The 22,399-nt window shown below is 45.5% G+C and overlaps 1 protein-coding gene across 2 annotated transcripts; it reads right to left on the reverse strand.

Annotated features, from left to right (window-relative positions):
• Window positions 1-2,020: 2,020 nt before the first annotated feature.
• LOC111835441 (plakophilin-3-like) lies at window positions 2,021-20,623 on the reverse strand. 2 transcript variants are annotated; one of them, XM_023795768.2, is made up of 14 exons: window positions 20,471-20,623; window positions 16,419-16,599; window positions 12,902-12,987; window positions 10,289-10,998; window positions 9,339-9,453; window positions 8,756-8,960; window positions 7,170-7,344; window positions 6,900-7,017; window positions 6,500-6,664; window positions 6,077-6,256; window positions 5,776-5,932; window positions 5,106-5,301; window positions 4,494-4,581; window positions 2,021-3,607 (listed from the first exon to the last, which is right to left on the reverse strand). In XM_023795768.2, exons 1-14 carry the CDS (start codon window positions 20,471-20,473, stop codon window positions 3,566-3,568), a joined length of 2,421 nt encoding a protein of 806 aa, XP_023651536.2. In that variant the 5' UTR covers window positions 20,474-20,623; the 3' UTR covers window positions 2,021-3,565. The 2 variants fall into 2 exon arrangements, with proteins under 2 accessions (XP_023651536.2, XP_023651535.2); XM_023795767.2 differs by lacking the exon at window positions 20,471-20,623 and having other exon boundaries at window positions 16,419-16,893.
• Window positions 20,624-22,399: the final 1,776 nt, after the last annotated feature.

Genomic DNA, 22,399 nt, shown 5'->3' on the forward strand with positions numbered 1-22,399 from the left:
GCCAAAATTTCAGTTAAATATGAAAGAAAAACAAGAATCCTGCAAAAGCATGATAGCACCACAGTTTGGTACTAAGGAGGAGGTTGCCGCACCCACCACTCGATGCACCACCGCAGGCATGATACGCCCACAAACAAATTTTTGACAATATTTATTGTCACGTAACATAGAACTGAACATATGTACGACTGCCGATATGTATAATGTTTTCTCATTTGCTAAATAAAAGTAGGGCTGCATTTCAAAATATGAGAAAATAAATAAAATGTGAAAACTGTGCAAGTTTAAATAATGTGCTTAACTTAAGACATAAAACCCTAATGCAGTGGTGTTTATGTCATATATTTTAGCGTTCATGGATTTAAGTATTGGTTTCGATAATCCCACACCGGTAATAAAATTCTCGTTTTAATATAAATACATACGAACTTTAATCGCTATTAGAGTAGGCTATGATATGGGCGGTCTTATTATTTCGAAAAGATATAAAACGTAACATGTTGTGTTTTCTCATATTCGTTTTATATTTGTCGGAGTAACAACGCAAACGGAATGACGAGCCGTTTCTGGCGAAAACAGCGCATTTTACTTTTTATTTCAAATAAAACGCGGGGTTGGCAACTTCGGCCAGCTGGCTGGAGTGAGATTTTCAATTCGAAATGTCTGCACACATGTAACAGCTACCTTGTCTGCTTTTGTATTTGACCGTTTAATACACTTTGTACGTAGCTAATTTTAGGTTTATAATGGTATAATATAGATTTGCCGTAAGATTTCCTGCTTTAGTCTGTCATACCAGTTGCTTGAGATTTGGCAGTCATGAAAACGTACATTTTTTGTTTCACCTGAGTTGATTTATATAACAAATAACATTACAGTACTTTATACACTTAATTGTTAAAAAGCGGAAACTTAAACGAACTTGAAATCAATAAACTACGCCAGTCTTTGTGTACTGCACAGTGAGACCTTAACACCATTCCTTAACATTGGTTTCATTTCATCTTGGTGAACATAATGACTTTCAGAACTAGAAGGGAAACTTTAAACATTACACTTTGCACTTTTAATTTTAGTCGACTAAATCAACTGTAGTTTTAGTCGACTGTAATGGTATTTAGTCAACTAAAACTAAAATAATTTAAATTATGACTAAAAATAAATTACATTTTAGTCAAAAGACTATGGCTAAAACTAAATAAAAAAATTGCTGTCAAAATTAACACTGGTCAGCATTAGGCTGTCCAAATTCATTAAGTTAAAAAGTTATTTAGAATTTATTATAATACGTATAATAATGTTTTCAGTGCTAAAGGTAGTATACCTCACCCAGGGTTAGGTTTTATAATAGATTATAGTTAGATAATATATATTTACTTGTTAAAGCAAAATAATAATAATAATAAATCTGTATTTAATGTAGAAAGGGATAGCAGCAGACAGAGGAGTCCAGAGTGAGTGCAACAGGAAGTGTGTCAGGACAAATATAGATGAGAGGCAATGAGATTCTTACCTCTATTAACACGATTATATCGCGACAGCCCCAATCTCCATTACAAAACAAAAATAAAATGGAAAAGAAAGACGTCTTCAGCTTTGGTATGACCATTACATGGACTTTATCCAATTAAAAATAGATCCATTCCATACTGCTAATTCTCAAATACCCAGAAGGTGGTGATGTCTTAAGTATGGGCTCTGATGTAGCATTCTGTGGCTACGCTAACCGACTGACTGCTGGAGAAGGTAAAGCGATTCAGAAGGTAATGCGATTTGGAAGGAAACAAGAGTCTGACTTGGGACTTCTTAACAATGAGCCGATAATAATCTTCAAGCTCGCACAAAGAAACTAGACCAATTTTAAACAAATAAATACTACAACTATGTGTGTACTCAACAAAAACTGCAACTAAAGGCAAAAAATCAAAAAGTGAGTACAGATAAAAAAAAAATTTATAACCCTGCTCTGGACAAACAAAGAGGCTTGGAAATCACATATAAGTAAAGGGCGAGTCACATATAAACCAAAGATGCCTTTATTATTGCCAGTAAAATGAAAAATGAAACAGAGAACAAGTCCATCATTACATTTGCATGTACATGGTGTATGTATGCTGATGTGCCCATGTTGTGCTCTGGGGGGGTCATAGCGGCATGGAGCACCGCCAATACTGTAATTATGTCCCTGGCTGCAGATTACTTAAACCAGGAAATCAGCATACTTGTCTGACAGATACTGCAGTGAAACTACGAATAAGATTTTTTATTTAAAAAAAAAAAAAAAACATTTTGTATTTTAATGAATAGCCTTATAAAAAGACCCACTACAATATTAGAGAAGAACCTATTTGGCACTATTAAGCAGGCCAGGCACTAGGTAAGAGATGAGTAGGACAAGAGATAAAACAGATGGATTCAATCACCACAATAATGAACATGCCTTTGGGAAGCCAGAAGACCCAGACTGGGGACAGAACATTCCAGAGGAATGCCTATATGGTCACCACAAGCTGACAGTGAATAATAATAAAATGCAAATAATAAAAGTTACCTGCCTGCAACAGGACAGGAACACAGCATGTGTGACATCACATTAATTTTTCATTCTAAACAAATCTTAAAAAAAAAATAAAACAATCCCTTATGCACAAGTCTAAACCATCTGAAATTTGGCTTTTTACTGCCAGCTCACCACCATCAGTAGTAATCTCATACTTAGTTAGCACGTATTATATTTTTACACTATAACTTACAGAGTTAAGGCACACGCAATCAGTTTCCCAAACACTTTACAGAAATCGATGCCGTTACAGGACTGACGATTCGGGCCCAAATGAGGCCGTCGAGCAGGGGAGGGCTTTGTGGGGCCGTTGGGGGCTGCCTGTCACTGAGCATCGACAGCAGGAGCACTCAGACCCTGTGTCCTCGGGCCTGCGTTCATTTCCCGGCGCCGGTAGATGGATCAGTGGATGCAGGGCAGCGTTCTGTAAGAAGGGCCTCCGGTGCCGGCTGCAGAGCACAGTACGGTGCTTAGGTGGAGGGGAGTGGAGGCAGAGAACTGCCATCCATCAGAGCAGCATCAGCACGGTGCTTCCCAACGAGAGCCCCTGCTTCATCACAGCTCCAAGTCCGGCCCGGTTCAGTCCTTACTACCAGCTGCCAATATGTTTCAAAAACACTGAGAACATCGCAAGTGGAGAGATTTCTTGCTGCTCTGGACCAGCTACACATTTGGGCCGTCGGGGCAGTGAAACAGTCCAATACTCCAAAGAATAAACTTCAGGATTTTTTTTAAGTGAATGATAAACAGAAAAAAGGTGATTATTATGTTCTTCTTGGAAGAGTGAAGCAAAAGCAGATTTGCATGTGAAGTGAAGCTCCCAATCAGACTGCACAATTCACCGCTGCCATTGGTTGACTGGCTGTAGGTTTCAGCCTATCACAAACTCCGAGGGAGGTCGCATGGGATAACCACATGGCCTCTATACATGACTTCTCTGTGGCGCTCGAGTCAACGTGGCCAGTCATTTGGGGCAGGGGTGGGGCGGTGGGGGGTGGTCCTAGTTTACATAATGGTCTCAGCGAAGTCGGGTCTGTTGTACCCTTTCTGCGAAACAAAAAAGAGACGAGCAATGAGCAGTGCAGAATGTGGCATAACGGCTAAGCGGGTTTCCCAAGCTCAGTGCAGGTCATCACCCCGGACTGCATGTAAATACTGAGGCACGAACATGCGCTGTTCTGAGTTTCACCAGATAACCACCTTGCTGATGAGGACAGACGGGAAATGCGAGCAAGGACATGCATCTCTGAGTGTTTCACGCATAGTGCAGCGCAGCCTGGGGGCAGGATGTGGCTGGTGTCAGCAGACGCCCTTTGGTGCAAGAGCGCTGGCATTCCGGCACTTTCTCACACGTGCGCATATTTGCGTACATTCCGATAAATAAACGCGTGTGCCGCGATGTCCCTGCATATCGAATTACAGTGAAAAGCTGAATAACACCACGGAGAGGAAGAAAGGGTGGGAGAGAGGGAGGGAGGGAAGGAGTGAGAGAGGGAGGAAGGCATGCTGTTGGGGTGGTAGTTGCTGTCCTGCTCTATTTCAAGCCTGCAGATAAGCCCCGTTCCAAAGGGGGGGTTTGGTAACCAGGGCGCACTGCAGCTGAGCAGTGAGATCCGGGGGAGAGGTCACTGATAGGGAGTCAATCCAACACCAGATTCCCGCCACATCCTGACCACAAACACATGCTGGTTACTCATCCAAAGTATCACCCTTCAGTAGATTGGCTTCCTACACAGCTGCTCTCTTTCTGGGAACCTTATACTCAACTGTGCCGCACCCCCATACCTCCCAGCACCCCAGCGCCTGCCCCACCCCAGTACCTGCCCACTGCACACCCGAAACCCGTCCACAGCACCCCAGCCCCTGCCCCACCTCCACATCTGCTCATGCCGCCCTGGTATGTGCTCCACCCTGCACCATCCTAGTTACTTACCTCTTTGTAATCCTTGTGTAACTTCTTGTACTGGAACATGTTGCCAAGGACTGTGGATGCTGCCTTGGCTGCCTTTATCTTCCCAGTGCTGGGGGGGGGGGGGAAGAGGCAGGTTGGGTTACAGAGGCAGGACACGATTCAGAGGCAGATCGGGTTAACAGAGGCAGGTTGAATTATGGAGGCAAGCAGTGACACAGAAGCAGGTTGAGTTATCAGGGCAGAAAAGAGTTACAGGGGCAAGTTGGGTTATAGAGACCGGTCGGGTTATGGAGACAGGCCGTGATACAGAGGCAGGTCGGGTTATGGTAGCAGATCGAGGGAGGCTGACTGGGATATAAAGGCAAGTTGGGTTATGAAAGCATACTTTTATACAGGGGCAGTTTGGGTTATGGAGTCAGGTAGTAATACAGAGGCAGGTCAGCTTATAGAGGCAAATCAGATTGCAGAGGCAAGCTGTAATATTGAGGCAGACTATGATACAAAGGCTCCACAAAAGTTTCCCACGCCTGACCACGAGCATTCTCAACTACTGTGCCGGCTTCACCTGTAGCAGACCTGATACTACAAGCTTAAGGACAGTGGAAAGCCCTGCTTCTCCCCTATCCTGCCCACCTGCTGTCATTAGAGTCCTTGATGGCCACCAGCTTCTGCAGCCCGTCACAGTAGGTAATCTCCCGGGCAGCGTTGGAGCTGACTGCCACCATGTTGTTGAGGGCCCCGCAGATGTTGATCACCACCTCGCTGGACGGCTCCTTCTGTCGGCCGTCGCTCGGCAACCGCGACACCAGGGGGCTCACAAGCTTGGTCACTGTTTGGGAGACGCAGACCTGTCAGTGTCCACAGCGTCCCTGCATGTGTTTGCCAAGCATTTCCACATGATACTCATGCATTCTCGATTTTCTGACAGCTCAGCATTTTTATTTCACAGAATCATGGTTTGAAAGTAGTTCCTGTCCTTGGATTCAAACATGTATCCCCCTGGTTCGTAAGCCCAGCAGCAGAGGTATTTACCACCACTCAAGCCACGCATTTGGGTGGGGCCTCTTAGGTTTACCCCCCTCCCCCTGTTGGCCAAAAACAGACACTACACGAAATATTAAATAAAAATTTATTTAGGACATTCTGAAGCAGCATGTTCTGGTAACCAGCTAGCTAGCTATGATCTTCTGACTCTGCTCCGCGGCTATTTATCTAGCTTTTGAAACATCTGAGGGTGGGGCAGGGGGCGCCAAAGTGACTTTTTGAGAAGGGCCCCAGAAACAGCAGACCTGCTCCAGCTCACCCATGGTGTCTTTGCTTCCGCACTGGCGAGTCAGATTCCGCAGGAGCCCCGAGAGCGAGCGCAGCTCCTGATCACTGTCAGTGGCACACAGACTGTCCACCAGAACGGTCAGAGAGCGCTCCCTGTCCAGGGCGACGCGGCTCAGCACGGACGCCCACTGCAGAGGAGAAGAACGGGGGGGGGGGGGAGCACAGAGCAGGCAGCTCCCATTAAACCCTACAGTTTGGTGAAGGATCAGAAGGTTGCTGGGTCGAATCCCAGGGCCAACAGACACTGAGGCCTAAGAGGCCTTGTATCCTACCCTCTGGTCTCCGCCCGTGATATTGTGCAGGGCCCCGGCGGCCGCCTCCCTCGTGGTGGCGTTCTCCTGGCACTTCTCTAGCACACTATTATACAGCGGCACCACCTGGGGGTGCCACAGCCACTCCTGTCCCTTAGGCTGCTTGGCCACCTCCGTGAACGACACATCCGAGCTGAGTGCCTGCAGGAAAAACCGCACTTATAGGAGGAGGGAAACTGCAGGTTTACAGTAGCATAACACATGTTTCATAAGTAAAAAAGACATTTACACATCAACAGAAAAAAAAACAGCCAAGAACAGTAATTTGACCTGAAGACACGGCTCCCACAGCTCATTCTAGCAGCATTTACACTACACACCTTCGTGTGGTTGGTACATCCTGACAGTACGGCAGGTCCTGAGAAAGTAAAAGAAGCAGCGTACATTTTTGGCCTTGCGACTTTGGGGGGTGAAGCAGCCAATGACGGGGTTGGTGTTTCTGTCCTCAGAACGTGACGGCCCTTCCAGCCGGCGCAGGGTGGAGGGCTGCATCTCGCTGTACACCTGATAAGACAGGTTCCTCAGGACGCAGATGGAGTTCTCCACTCCCTGGAAGACAACCACATGGAGGTAAGCAGGGAGAGCTGGCATGATGACACCTTGAGGGTGGCGTTTCATGCACATGCTAACTCCAAATTACATGGGGGCTGGAGGGTGAGACGCTGAGGTGTGGATTTGGTGATCTGCTGCCTGTGGATGACACTCAACAGACAGATCATATCAAGGCACTATAAACCCCGACAGCTACGCTCAGACCAATCAGCAGCGAGGAGTGGGCGCTGACCTTGCCGTTCATGCTCAGATCATTGAGGGAGCCCTGGATGTATCCCACCAGAGAATCCACCAGCCCGGGGGTGTCACGCATCTGCTGACGTGTCTTCTCATTCAAGGAGCTCAGATTCCTGCGGGCAGCCGGAGTAAAAGCAGGTCACCGGCCAGTAAAGGGGCAGGACAGGAGCTAGGCAGACGTCACGTCATGATGAGGAACACCGCCGCACCGGCACTAAGGTCTGAAAGGAAGGTAGGAAGGGGGCTGTTTCATCTGTGCCAGTACCTCAGGCAGCCTGTGGTGTTGCAGAAGATTTCCACATCAGACGCACTCTGCTGGCTGTCATCAGAGTCCTTGCCAGCAGAGAGAGGCGTCAGGATCTTCTCGGTCAGCTGGGGAAGGGTGTCCTTGGCCACCTTCTCCTTCAGGTTGTCCTTGGAGGACAGGTTCCACAGGATCCCTGCAGATGCAGAGGGGGAGTTCGTCAGACACCACCAACACATCTCAGGGCCGAGACCACGAGTCACATCTACGCAGAATGACCGCAAAGCCTTCAGCCAGCAACACCAAAAGGAGGCAACAGGAATTTCAACCAAAATTATAATTATTCTCCTTGGATGTAAGGCATTCAAAAACCCATTCCTTTCTTATTCAGCTCAGTTGAACATGTACAGTCCAAAATGCACTCCCAGACTCCACAACACAAAATGTAAAATCATTCTGGTAACACTTTAATTAAAGTCATCATAATGCATTATAGATTATAGATAATGCATTATAATGGTCAGTATAAGGCATTTTAATACATTATGAAGGTATTTATAGTGCATTATAGATATACGCTTCATAAAACATTCATAATGCATAATAAACGTGGCTATAATGTGCTATGCCTTTTGATAAATATTTATAGCCGTGTTTATAATACTTTATGAATGCATATGTATGATAATGTATTATGAAGGAAGCTATACTGCATTATACATGAGTGTTTTAAGTGTTACCATAATTTTAAAACAATTTAAAAACTACAAAGCCTTCTGTTAGAAAGATCCTAGTTTATAGAACATTCTGGATGTGCCCTTTGACGCGCAGTTGTTCTTCCTTTACCTACCCACTCTCGACTTACTGAGGTACTGATCTCCCTCAGGAAAATATGCTGGGAGGAGTGCTGTATATATGAACTGAACTGAACAGAAATCTTTTAGTCAGCTGCAGGGAATGTCTAGGTTTGAAGTGACTGTCTGACTCACATGGCGGGGTGATGTGAGTTATGTCTGATACGAAAAACCCAGACCTGCACCCCCTGCCACGCCCTCCCAGTGAAATCCTTCCATTTCCTGTATAATCTATAGGGGTCCTTATCACTGATGGAATCAAGCCAGCGGGGTGCTGACCTTGCAGAATGCCTGACTCATAAGACTAGAAAAGTTGAAAAAAGCAGATGTTTTTCCAGATTATTAGAAGGTCTGATGAGCCAGGTTCTGATTCCTTTTTCAGCAGATCAGCTTTTAAACAACACAGAAAAAACATGGTTTTAAAGACCCACCAGATTTTAAAAGCTCAGATTTCACCATTAAACACCAAGATTTCACAACAAAATACACGTGCACATGGATCCACTGAAGAGTATAAACTGAGTGGGAGAGAGGAAATCGGCAAATCACCATCACCAAAGCATCACCAAGTTACTTGGCAGCCTAGCAACTATCTCTATACCTGTTTATATTTATTTGGCATTTTACCACAACGGCTCCTGTTGAGCAACCTGCCATTTGAGGGCTGAACGTTCCTCACTAGCACCCTGGAAGTGCTTCCGTCACGGCAAGGACACCAAAGAGGTCTTCCTCGAGCCACAGGTGGCGCCTGACCTGTGATGTTCTTGCGAAGGTCACTATCAGGCTCGTTGAGGGCCTCCACCATCCGGGGGATGCCCCCCGCTTCAATGAGGGCCGTCTTGTTCTCCATGTTCTCGTAGATGGCGTTGCGCATGGCCCCCGTGGCGTAGCGCTGCACCTCCAGGTCCGGGCTGGTGAAGAGCTTCACCAGGGTAGGGATACCCTTCAGCTCCCGCAGCTGGGAGGTGAACAAGCCAGCCAAACCTCATTTGCGTTGAGCTCATGAATGTTAAACATGCATATATGTCCATTCACAACTGATTTACATCCCAGTTTTTTGTCCAGAGTGCATTAGTTACACATGCAGTTCATGACTAGTAGACCACCCAGTAATAACAAGTAACATTTCTGGCTATAATTATAAGAATAGGTAAATTATTACGGCTAGAAAAGGAACCAGTGGGATGCAGGGTTGAGTTTACTTTATATTTCAGCATGAAACACTTCAGTGAACTTAACACAGGAATGATGTAATATATTTACATATATCAGTGGAAACACAGCAAGTATCTTTTGTAGCAGAGTCAGGCTATGTGGAAAGTCAGCGGTTAGGTACCTTGGTCTTGGCCTGATCCTTATGGTAGCACTCGTGCTGGATGAAAGCAGTGCCTTGGACCTGTACTTCTGGTTCCGATGCATTCAGGTAAGAGACTGCAGTGTCCATGTCAAGCCTACGCCAAGAACAACCAGAGAGCCAGTGAGCAGGCAGAGAGTGACCAGGGGGTAAGTGAGCAGACAGGGAATGAGTAGAGAGCGAGTAAGCAGACAGTGAGTGACCAGAGAGTGAGTAAGTAGGCAGTGAGCGACCACAGAGTGAGTAAGCAGACAGTAAGTGAAAACAGGGTGAGCAGATGGAGAGTGAGCAAACAGAGAGTGACCAGAAGGTGAGTGAGCAGATGGAGAAAGAATAGACGGAAAGTGTGCTGACACAATGAAGAATTCCCAGCTCCCACTGGTCATCAACCCAGCAGCAATCAAACAGACAGACCTATTATCTTTACTCTGTTTTATTAATTCAAACATCAAGGGTGGTACAGCTAGACTTAAACCCACAAGCCCGTCTTTAATGACTAAGCTACCCACCACACCTGAGTATGTGACACAGGATGCCTTGGGTTCCCATTTTTACGTTTATACAGATGCCAAACTTTTGACTTTTACGTGTGAACATTTGAACACCTGCATAAATACCAGGCTATGGCAAAGACAACAGGTCCAGACACTATCCCAATGCCGCACCCAGACCGGTTCTGCAGCTACGGTGATATCTCTGATTCCCGCTGGGCTGAAAGTTTTCACACGCTTACAATTCACTCCCCCAAAATTAACCACAAATGAACCACCAGACACTCACGCCACTGGCTAGCTGGACATCCAAGTACAAGCATGGATAGGAATCCACTCCAACATTTGCAAACTGCCCCAATCTCATTATTAAGAGGTAATTTTGCAGAGCTTAAGTGTGACTTTTGACCAGTGCGGTTCGGGCCCCCATCAGCAACTCACCCAGTAAATCCTGGTCCATTGTCCATGGCGCCATCAAAGACGTCGGCCCCCTTTAGGCTGGTGAGGCTCTTCGCGGAGCCGCTGCGGGGGAGGCTGCAGCCACTGTGCTGCTGCATCAGGATCTGCGGCGTCGCAACCGTCTGCCCCACATGATTGGTGAAGCCTTCTGAGTAGCGCTGGATGGTGCCTCCAGAGGATATCTGCTGCACTGGGGGAGGCCCGGGCCGGGACACGCGGTTGATGCGGGTCAGGGTGCGGAAGGCGGGGCCTTTGAAGGAGTATTGCTGGGTTTGCTCCATGCCGCCGATGGTGCCCCCGCCGATGGTGCCCCCGCCGATGGTGCCCCCGCCGATGGTGCCACTGCCGATGGTGCCGCCCATGTTGCCGCCCATGTTGCCGTTAACCATGCCACTCCCGATCAGCGTCCCGCTCAGACTCCGCTGCATGGTCCTCATCTGGCCCGACTTGGCCGACTGCATGGAGAAGCCGTTCTCCCCATAAGCGGACTGGCGCTGGAGGGGGGTGCCGCCGTCGTACCCCACGTTGCCGTTAAGGAAGTCGATGTTCGTCAAGGCGGAGCCCGGTGACTGGCCTTGCAGCCTCATGGAGGCTGGGGACATGGTCCCTGCTCGTTTCTGGTAGAAGCTGTTACCCCCATGAGCGTCCATCTCCACCATAGAGCGCGAGCTGTACTGTGGCACCCTGTTAATCTGCCAGAGAAGAATCCTGGTTTAAGCTTATTAGCGTAGCATCCTCTAGGGCTACAGAGTCAGCTTTTATGGTTCTTTGTTCTACGCGAGCATGGCAAAAGATTTCATAATAAGTCCCCTTATGTACTATCTTTGGGAAAGACCCATCCAGATACCTAATGTACCAAGTACTGTGCCTCTGAAGCTATTTACACTGTTGTATAAGACACTCACTTTATATGTTGTTAATTTATTTGGTCACTAATTAGACACTTTGAACAGACAGCTAAATAAGAGGTGATAATAGCTAGTTGACTAGACTAAGATGTAAGCTGACCTGTTTCTTTGGATAATTATGGGTTAGAAACTGGTTTTTAGTTCAGGAATAGTGCAGTGACTTCATCTTGATAGTTCAATGGGAACGATCCAGGACCTTCACGCTGTACATTCGCCGGATCTGAAGACAGAATAACTGCATCACAGCTATTCTACACCTGCAGTCCTTCAAGAGCACAGTTCCCGAAAGCTTAGACAGAGGAAATTGTAAAGAGCTCCAAAAATTCCACAACAGAGGACCGGTGGACTTTAGGATCACTCATCCCAAACACGCCAGACCTCAGCTGCATGGATTACTTCTCCATTTCAACACATGCTTCTTGATCAGTCATGATGCAGGTTGTGCAGAACTGAGATTCACAGTTAAATGTTGGAGTCAATCCTTTTCACACCCTTCACTCCACACATGGACATGACCTCACCTCGGGTTTGTCCATCGCTCTGTAACCCAGAACGGCTTCATCTCCAAGACCAGTATCAGCAAAATTCCTCCTTTGTTTTGTCTATGTCTGACATGGTTGAGTTTGTTTTTTCTTCCTCCCAGCGCAGCCAGATCGAATTCCTTATTTTATGTATTTACTTACATCCCGTCCCCAGTAAACATGTCAGGCTCCACCCAAGGCCCGTTTGGTGTGATCCTGCTCACTGTGCCGTCCCGAGATACCGTCACCATAATGCTGCCACTCACGCTTCCAGGACCTGCACCACATTGCCGGCTTAGCTTAGCTCAGTCTCCTGCGTGACTGCTGCAGCCACACCACAAAATATTCTGGAATATTCACAGCGAGATGTGGAGGCCCCTTGTGAAATACCTCAGTGCCCCAGCACTCCAAATACCACTCCGTCAGACATTATTATTGTTATTATCATTTCCTGTCAAACGTTTTTCTACGCTACATTTCTACATCCTTTATCTAGTTGCACAGATGCATGTTTTACTAAAACTTTTCCGGTCGGAGTCTAGGTAAGGCGTATAGTACAGCTGGTTAGGAATCTGTTCCCCTGACTGGACGGTTCTGGTTTTGAATCCTGTGGTTTCTGGACAAGACCCTTAACCCAAACTGCTGAAGGGCCTCCGAACGCTGGCTGACCCTCCACTCCAAGACCTCATATGCACGTGTCTGCACCTCTGTGGACACCAAGATGGGGTATATTAAAACTACTCACTTACTAATCACTATATAGATCTATATATAGTGCTTTACTTTAGTAAAAATGTAGTTTCTCGATCTGGGATTTTAGCATAATTACTTTTAAAGATGTGCATGGTCATTGTAAGAACCTGCACTTTTTCATGTTAATCCCATTGTTTTGTATAAAAGACACAAATAAATAACAATGAATTGGACCAACAGATTGGAGTAGGATGAAAACAAACTCAGACATCTGGATTTCCATCTCTGGTTTTGGACCTTTAATCCCAACAGCAAGTCACATGACTTCAAGGAAGACCAGCAGCCATGCTAGGCCAGAAGTGGACGTGTGCCTGTGACCATGGCGACCAGTGACTTTGCACTGGGTGTTATGGGGTCAGCAACTGAGCTTTGCAAACATCTGAGAAATGCTTAGGAGGCCGAGTCGCACTTACAGTCTGGTTTCCAGATACCATCTGAGACTTGGTGGTGAACGAGGGCTTGTAGGTGGCATATTTCACGGAGGTGGAGTTGCCGTAGTCTACGGAAGAAAGCAGGAAGGACTTGTTAGAAAACGGCTAACGTATAAAACGTCGAATTTCTTTGCCAGACATCAGTCAAAAAAAGAGCTAAATTGCCTTTAATTAATCAGAAGTAATGTCCAGGGTTTTAAACCCCTGGGCCACGTAGGAGTGCCGAGATAAATGCTTCGTATTGTGTAAATCCGCAAGGGTGTGGTGTGTGGCTCAGTGGGTGGGCAAACATGGCGGCTGCCCTCAATGGTTCCTTGGTTCCGTTCCCCAGGCTGAGGTGGCTCTGCACCTTCTAACAGTCACCAGTATTGTTGCACTGGCAAGGAACAATGAAAAAGTGGCGCACCCAACTCCTCCCTGCATTTTGTGTGAATCGAGGGCACATCGTGTCCCATCATGCCTGGGGAGGCTACAGCCACGCCCACCTAGCGGAGCTGCATAGCTGAGATGGGTCGCTGTGCCAGGGGCTGCGGTTCAGGTACAGAGCCCCAAACCGTCAGCCTCACCAGCGCCGCAATGACAGCTAACAGCTGCTAATCGCTTGAATCCAGCTCCCAAATGATTCCTACCAATACAAACCGAGCCATTAAAATTTAGACACAGTTGCTAATTTATCAAGGGTTAATTAATTAGCTTGTAAATTACTTTTTCGTTTAAATTAGCCTGCAATGCTCTCATGCATCTCATGCATTATTGTTGTTGTTGTTATTATTGCTGTTATTCTTGTATAATTTGCTGCTTCCAACTTTAACTTTAATTCAACATGTTAGCTGATTGCCAGTTCGCCTAAGATGTCATTAAACTGACAGTTATAGGAAGTCCTTCCTGTATTACGATATTTTGCCAAAAAAAAACACTGTTTAGGCATGTCAGCCTCACTGATAGGAGTTGCAGTATGAGTATATTTACAATAGTAATGGGCAGGTCTGAAATTATAGGTGTTTTGGTTTTGTTCTTTGCCAGCACTTTACTGGGCCTCTCCCTGCCCAATCCGGGGCTTGACAGCAATCGCTCTGCACATGTGAGAAAGCTTACTGAGCTTGTTCTGGAATGTGTCCTGCTTTAGAAGCGACGCCAGATAAGAGCTGAGAGCCAGGGGGGCCAGAAGAGAGGATAAGGACAGCGACCCTCGCAAAGGGACACACATCCCAGTACAAACACACTTCAGGATCCCAACAGAAACGGACAGAGGGAAGAAACTCCCCAGAAAAGTGCAAGGAGATCAATAACACAGAAGACCTAAATCCACCTAACGACACAACACTTTTTTGGTGTAACATTATATGCCTCCGATTAAATTATGTTCTCTCTCACTTTCAACCTTTTATGATCAAATAAAGAGAAAATAAGCCACAGAGGTCCTAGTTGGGGGGTGCCAGTGGCGGCCGCCGTACAAGTAGGGGATTACGTCCCATTACCCACTACGTCCTGGGATTGTGTTCCAGGTCCCCGGGGCGACCTCCAGAAGAACAAGTTGGGCTCAGCTAGAACAACAAGGGCAGGCAGCTTATGTAGCTGGTAGAACACAGCCTGGGAGCCTTGGACGGGGCCATGGGCAGCTGCTTAAGCCTGGGACACACAGCATTTACTGCTGGGATCTCACGGGCACAGAAGTGTGAGGTTATTTTATGGGGGAGTGCCACTCCCAGGGTCCAATCTGTCTCATTAAGTCAGAGACACCAGCCCTCCTTGTTCAGAAACACTGTGTGTGACAACAGACCAGGATGTTCAGTGTCTCGGCCTGAAGGGAGCACATCGTGTGCAAAAACCACTTATGATTTATTTGTTTGACTGATTCATTAATACTGTATTTATTAATGTGCCAGGCATTTAAATATTTATCTTTGGGCCAGTCAAGAAAACCCATCCATCCACAAGTTTGCCAAGTCACAAACCTTTCACAAAAAACAGTACACCTGAGTAAATAAGTAAAATATCAAGTGCAATGTATAATATTAAATGATGAGTAGTCTAGGGATTCTTTGAGGTTGGTTGCAAAATAGACCTAACACGGTGCTAGGGGTCTGAAATGGAGACTGTTTCTAAGAAAATTTTCAAGTGATAAAAACGTACAAATTTTTAGGCTTGACTTGCTGAGTATCAGGGACTGTTGTTTAGGCAAGATTTGCGGTTGAGAATTTTACGGTGTTTCAGGATTAATAGGGAAAAATCTATAGCTGATTTAATAACATGAAGTCTTTTTGAATTGACAGTTCTACAGTCAGACGCACTTCAAGGGCATGTATTGTCACAACGGGACAAACCGCCCATTAAGTCGGGAATAAACAGGATTCCCCTTTCCTATGTTAGCTGCTATTTCAGCTCATAAACAACTATATCATCGTTCACAACACAAGGTGCATATTCAACAGGGTTCTCAAAGGGAAACCAGTTTTTCTGAAACAGAAGCGTTCATGTTTTTGAGGCTCGAAAATCAAATTAAAAAGATAAGTTAACAGAAACATGACACGGATCAGGCATATTTCCCGAAAACAGGTCAGGTTTTGTTTTTGCGCAATGTTTAAAAAGCAGCGCAGGATTTTTTTAAAGAGACAAAACAGGACAGGTGAGCGGGACTCCCCTCATTTCTGGTACTTTTAGAACAAAATAAATGCACAGTTTCTTCAAGCTATAATGTAAAGTACCTTCTACCTGGGCATTTGTGCTTGAAAGTAGTTGTTTCGGGGACAACTGGGCGAGTTTCTGTGTGTGAAAGCTATACAGTATATGTACAGTGAAGTAATTACTCCATTTTGAAACAGTAATTGCTCTGGAATAATCCGCTCTGCACTGAAAGACTCCCACAAATTCCCACAGCATGTCAGCAAAAACTCTAGAAAGTTCACAGCCGCATTCAGGGTCTTAGGCTCGCATTCCTCCCATTCAAACTACAAAAAAAAGAGCCTGACACAGTATTTATCCTAGCATTCTGATTTTTAAACATCCCCCAGATTTCATGTTCTGTGGGTTGTGGGGAATGTAATCCGTCTGCTCTTCTTTAGTTTACTTTGGATAAAGATCCAAACAAATTGATAATCCGATGTGGAAACACCAGCAAACACTGACAAATTGACTTTAATCACTTTATCGTTAAAGCATTCAAAAGTGATACGACATTTACAGTATAATAATAATTATAATAATTATTACACATAATAATTACTAGCCTATTATTATTATTTCCCCGGGCTTTTAGCAGTCATTATAGGCTACAGAAATTAAATTGTGAGAGAGATTGCTAGGTCCGCTGCGCAATGAAATATGTTTGCCCTTTCCATCACCACTCAGCACACAGTTATGATATTGAATTCCTTTCTTCCGCATTTACATCAAACAAAGGCTGCATTCACACATGGGAGTTAAGGAGAGGGCAGATGAGCGCCTTAACACCTTGATTCCCGTCGCTGAGACGGAGACCGAGGATGGGAGCGGCTCTCACCCGTGGTCGTGTACGAAGCCGTGCGGTTCATCTGCGGCAAGGTGCTGCTGAACTTCTCCGCCATCCGCAGGTGGACCTGCTGTTGCACCCGGCTTTTCTTCGCCTCCTGGTCCGCCCCGGATCCGGCATATCCCAGCTGCAACTCCGAGGGGATGGCATAGGTGGTGACGGGGGATTTGGGCTGTAGGGTGGAGAGAAAGGGCTTCTCAGCGGCCGCGCTGAAGCTCATTGCGGCTCCGGCTCGGTGCGACACTCCGGTCTAGCAGTGCAGACTCCCTGCTTACAAAAAGCACTTTTAAAAGTTTAAGCTCCGCTGAATTTCCAAGTTTTCCGTCTTTTCACCAAGATATGGAAGTGCTGTTTGAAGGTCTGATTTCTTTTCACCAGCACAGTAAGACGTCCCCACAGGACTGTTACGCACGGCTCCGTTTTGCTATTAAATGCGCGTCGGTCTGTATGCTGGTGACTAAAGCTGGGCGGGGATTCAGGTTGGATCTATCCCGGTATTCTCTGTAATAGTCAAGAGAATATAGCTGTCCAAGCAGTATACAGTAGTTGCTGAATCTCTATTGTTTATTAAGGGTCCAAAGCACGTAGTGCATTGGAACCTTATTGTTATTATTTTTGTTGTTGTTATTATTATTATTATTATTATTATTATTATTTATTGTTATTATTATTATTATTATTATTATTATTCCTTGTGCGACCCCAACAAACGTTTTTCCCATCATTAAATATCCCTGGTTGCTTATGAATTAAACATGATCGTTTATGACTTTTCTAGCTTTTACCCGACAATCAATAGGTCCATAAATTATGAAATGACTAGCTGTTATGTGTCACAGAGGGATCACAAATAACTGTCATTTGTGAAATGGATAACTACATAAATAATTGCTACTTCCATAACAGCATTCAAAGACCAAGTCTTTTGTCGCAGCTTCCATGAGTCATGAGAGTAAACAGTAAACACAGCCCTGTTTGAATAATTACCCAGGCCTGCTATAGACACATCTGATAAAATTATATACTTTCATGCACACAGGAACACAAGCCTCATATATTAAATCTACATCTCCAATGGTTAGTTCCCTCTTCTAGTTAAGCTTATTGAATATTATAATAAGCCTATAGTCATCACGAGTAACCTAACTGTTCAGGACCTCTAACTGTGCTGATCTTCCTCACCCACAATCCATCTACCTCCTTCGGTGCCAGAAGAGGGCCGAGTCCGTCATCTGTGATGCCAGCCAGCCACCCAGCTCACACACTCCTGCCCTCCCAAGAACGCTACCAGTGCATCACCACCCAATTCACCCGTTTCCCCCTCCAAGCCATCAGGTTGCTAAACAACCAGGCATCTGCCTCTGTTTTTATTGGACAGTGTTATGTTCCACTGCCCATGTTCCACTTAGGCTCTTTATCAGAACCGTCTTCCTCTGTGGCTATTTGCACATCTTCCCCCAAGGCGCCATCTGTCTATTGTATATTTATTGTCACTTCTCATTGCAATGCTGTGGTGCTGTCTGTCCTGTATCACACTGTCGTCTGTCCTGTATCACACTGCCGTCTGTCCTGTATCGCAATGCCGTCTGTCCTGTATCACACTGCCGTCTGTCCTGTATCACACTGCCGTCTGTCCTGTATCACAATGCCGTCTGTCCTGTATCACACTGCCTTATGTCCTGTATCACAATGCCGTCTGTCCTGTATCACACCGCCGTCTGTTCTGTATCACAATGCCGTCTGTCCTGTATCACACTGCCGTCTGTCCTGTATCACAATGCCGTCTGTCCTGTATCACACTGCCGTCTGTCCTGTATCACACTGCCGTCTGTCCCGCATCGCACTGAGTTCTGTCCTGTATCACACTGCTGTCTGTCCTATATCTCACTGCTGTATGTACTGTAACACATTGCTGTCTGCACAATTATCCCCCCCCCCCCGCCCCCACAATTGTGACATAAAAATGTCTGTCCTCCCCAAACACATGCACATTAACCTGTATCCTGAAACTTAAAATGAAGATTTCCTGAAGGAACATCTCTCCTGCAGATCTTTATGTCTTACCATCATGACGTTTAGGTCGCCACCCTAATCTGACCTGATCATGATAGGTTTGGGGCACGTTACCTATTTCTGGAAATTGTCATATAAAATGTTTCAGAGAATTTTGGGCTAACTGAACCAGTTTGCTTTTCTTTCCAGTCAACTAATAGTTTATGTTCAGAATAGCTAGTAGCTGAATAATATAGGCCAGTTCTGTTAAAAAAATCACATGGTACATTGGTGTGAACTGGAATTCCCTTGTAATTTGTTCTCCAAACAAACACTTACAATGCTTTCCTTTGCACGTTCAGCTAACTGGCTGCACGGCTGCGTCACACTCAATTAAATGGGCTGTTCATTATGTGCTGTGGCACAGTGATGATAATGTTACATGAATGAATTATTTATTTGCTTGTGTCTACAGTGCCTGATACAGCTTCAAATTGCATTGTGCCCTTTATACAGGCATTTTTGGGGCCTGTTTCACAAAGCAGGATTACTTGTTTAGCCAGATAATTTGCCAGATTTAAGGTAGTCTGGGCTAAATAGACCTTATTTTCATCAACTTACTTTTAGCCCAGACTACCTTAAATCTGGCAAGTTATCTGGCTAAGCAAGTAATCCTGCTTTGTGAAACAGGCCCTTGTTGTAAAATACCATACGCAACACCTGCTTTACCGCACAGTCGTGGTGACCCCCATGGAAGGTGATGGTCTAGTGATGTAATGATGCACAAATTTTCTTGTGAGAACATTAACCTCCGACTCTGGGTTGTGGCTGGTGACATCATCACTGGTGAAAGTCACCGTCGAACAAGTAAACGTGCTGCCTGGGCATGTGTGAAGGCGAGTGTGAAACTGCTGGACCCAGAATCACGGGGCGTGGCAGAGAGGAGCCTGGCTATTAAAGGGGGTGGCACCTTGGCTTTCCAATTCACTGCCAGGGTGGGGCTGAGGGTGTTGCTCTGAAAACAGTAGAATTTTAGGTGCCCCCCACCCACTTCACAGATGCTGTATGTCACCTGTTAACTTAGGGAGAAAATCTTGTCACCCCCCTTGAAGGGCATCCGTTTGCACCCTGTTACATGATTAACATTGTTTTGTTTGTAACACACTTAAAAAGATCAATGAAGAGATCGGAATGTACAGTAGATTAGGTATAATAATGAATAAATAAATAATAAAGTCTTTCATTCCCTACTTCCTGATATTGTCGAGTGAGAGGGACATTTGGGGGGGGGGGGGGGGGCTATGTTCTCCTCATCCACCATCCTCCTCAAAAAGCAATGCTGGTACCTCTTTTAAGGATCCATTTCCAAAATTTCTCTACACCCACGCCAGCCTTATCGGTTCCCACACTAATACCCTTCGCTGACTCTCAGATATCTTGGAATTCGCACTGAGTCGTAGAAAATTGTTGGAACAGGTGCAAGATGTCACAAAAAATAGCTTGTTCACTTCTCATGAGATACTTTTTTATAGTATGGAAAGAATACATTTCTGTTGTTTGGTATTGTAGCTATTTTCTTTCTACAGACAAAAATTGGCTTACTGAAAAATTCACATCCACTACATACAGTATGCATGCAGAGTCTGAATAGACCACAGGAACAGACAGCTTTGGTGAAGTGGCCTTTCACTTATCTTCTACAAAAGTAGCATAAGATACCGTTTTTGCATCCGTCTTGACATCCATCCATCCATCCATTCATCTGCTACATCCATGAATCCAATACACAGTTGTAATCAAAACCTTTCTACAATTGTATCTGCTGCAGTTGGTATCTGATTCTGCTAAAGACATTTGAGGACCACTTTACAATAAGGCTCATTAATAAAAAGAAAACTGTGTTATAACTTGTTTAACATTGTCTATTACTAATTTATAAAGTGTTACAACCTAATTAATAACCAGAAATTTGAAGAGCAAAACACCCATGACAGCACAGTGCTGATAAGAGCCCTCGTAACCACAAGAAGGAATCGTCAGATGCTCCTTACCATGAATGCTGGCTTGGTTGCTCACGAATGGAAACAGGTGGCCGTTGCTTGGAGCTGTTCCTCTGAGCAATATTTATGTTCCAGTCGTCGCCTCTATTTGAGGGTTAGGGTTATACTGTCAGACAGGCCCACGCCCAGACAGCACGTAAATTCAGCCAAAATGGTAAAGGTATGTGCTGAGTACCTGTGGGCAGGTTCCAGGTGAGCCAGTGGGTGTAACTCAACAAAGGGTTTAGACGTGACAATGACGACAGGAGCAGATGTTTGGTTTTACTAATCAGAGTTTTTTAAAAGTGCAGAATTGCGTGTAGTATTTTGACGCTGTCAAGAAAGCAACCGTGAAAGACTAAATAAATCCTCCCTTCATGCTGTGGTCAAGCAAAATAAACCTCTGACCTGGTCCCTGTTTCTTTAACTGTGGCATAACAAATTCAGCCATCTAAGACAGGGAGCAGTTTTATTGTGAAGCTTTCAGTTCTGAATCACACTAAAAATGAGCAGTGCTTATTAGCATTAGGGAGACCTGTAGCTGCATATATACAGAATCACATAGACAGGGGTGAGCGTTAGCGTAACATTAGAGCAGCTAAGGCGCGTGATCTGAGTGATTCTGAATGTGATGTGACCGTTGGCACCAGGCAAAGTGGCTCCAGCAACTCAGGAACAGCCACTTTCCTGGACTCTCGCACACTGCATTGCCAGAGGTAACAGAAAGTTGCGTGATGAAGAGAATGCATCCATCTGCAGCATTGCTGAGAGTGAAAACATCCTGTTATTGAGAGACGTCACAGGAGAATGGCAGGTTAGGCTCAGAACAGCTCAGGATAGCAGAGGTTTGCAGAAAGGGCTCACTGAACATACAACTGGTCTACCATTGCAATAGTTACGGAGATAAAAGTGTGTCCTATCTGGTACTACCTAACTAGCTAAGAGTACCTAACAAAGTAGACCCTACTCGTGAGGTATCCCTAATAAAGCTGGTCCTATCCGGTACTAGCTTGGTGTACCTAATAAAGTGGGTTCTATCCGGTATATCAACTTTCAACTTTATATAACTGATTTACAGATAAGCTTTTGAATGAGTTATTTAGCAATGTGGCATTCTGTCACGGTTATGGATTTGTTCTTCAAACCATCGGACTGATGACTAAGTAGTTTATCATTTTAACACAGAAACCATGTTGGTGCTGAGAAAACACCCATGTCTCTGTGAGGCTCCCCACCCTGTCTATAGGCGCAAAGCAGATGCATCCGTATGGCAGCCAGGCCAGCCAGTCGCAGCCGCCTGGTGACGCCTCCCTTCAGCAGAGACACCCTGCATGCCTGCAAGTTGGCTGGGATGTCGCCAGCCAGCGCATCGGCACATGTTGCAGTTTGTTCCTGCAGGAAACCGAGTTGTCAGAAAACGCGGGAGTTTCCTGTGAATACTGTCAGTCCTGTGAATGCTGTCAGTCCTGTGAATGCTGTCAGTCCTGTGAATGCTGTCAGTCCTGTGAATGCTGAGTCCTGTGAATGCTCAGTCCTGTGAATGCTGTCAGTGTGTCCTGGAAGCTGCAAAGCTGCTGTCATGCTTCACTCTTTGCACCTTCACTCTTCTTAGGATGATTGATGATTGACAGAATCATAATGGCCCCATCACCCTCCCTCTTCTGGCTCCATAATGATGGTTTTAAGGAAAAAAAATCCCAGGAATTCTACACACCTATATTCTTTTATCTGCCAGAGCAGATTCTATTCCAGAAAGTAAACCAACATTCTTAATGTCTCTCAGTCTTTCCCCTGATTCTGCTGCGCCCAAAGTGGGTGTGTAATCTGTGTACCTGCCCCCCCCATCATGGTACAAGCTGACATGTAACTGATACGGCAGCTACATTTTCGTGTGAATGGGTTTGGGAGCCCATGCGTGGTGCCTGGAATGTAATCTGGATG

This window comes from Paramormyrops kingsleyae, chromosome 13 (genome assembly GCF_048594095.1).
Source record: "Paramormyrops kingsleyae isolate MSU_618 chromosome 13, PKINGS_0.4, whole genome shotgun sequence".
NCBI classification, from domain to species: domain Eukaryota; kingdom Metazoa; phylum Chordata; class Actinopteri; order Osteoglossiformes; family Mormyridae; genus Paramormyrops; species Paramormyrops kingsleyae.

Coding starts and splice junctions, on each gene's coding strand:
- LOC111835441 (XM_023795767.2), bottom strand. CDS start 16,647: ATGAGCTTCAGCGCGGCCGCTGAGAAGCCCTTTCTCTCCACCCTACAG. Junction 9,454..10,288: donor AATGGACCAGGATTTACTGG/GTGAGTTGCTGA, acceptor TTCTTGGCGTAG/GCTTGACATGGACACTGCAG. Junction 6,665..6,899: donor ATCTGAGCATGAACGGCAAG/GTCAGCGCCCAC, acceptor GTTGTCTTCCAG/GGAGTGGAGAACTCCATCTG.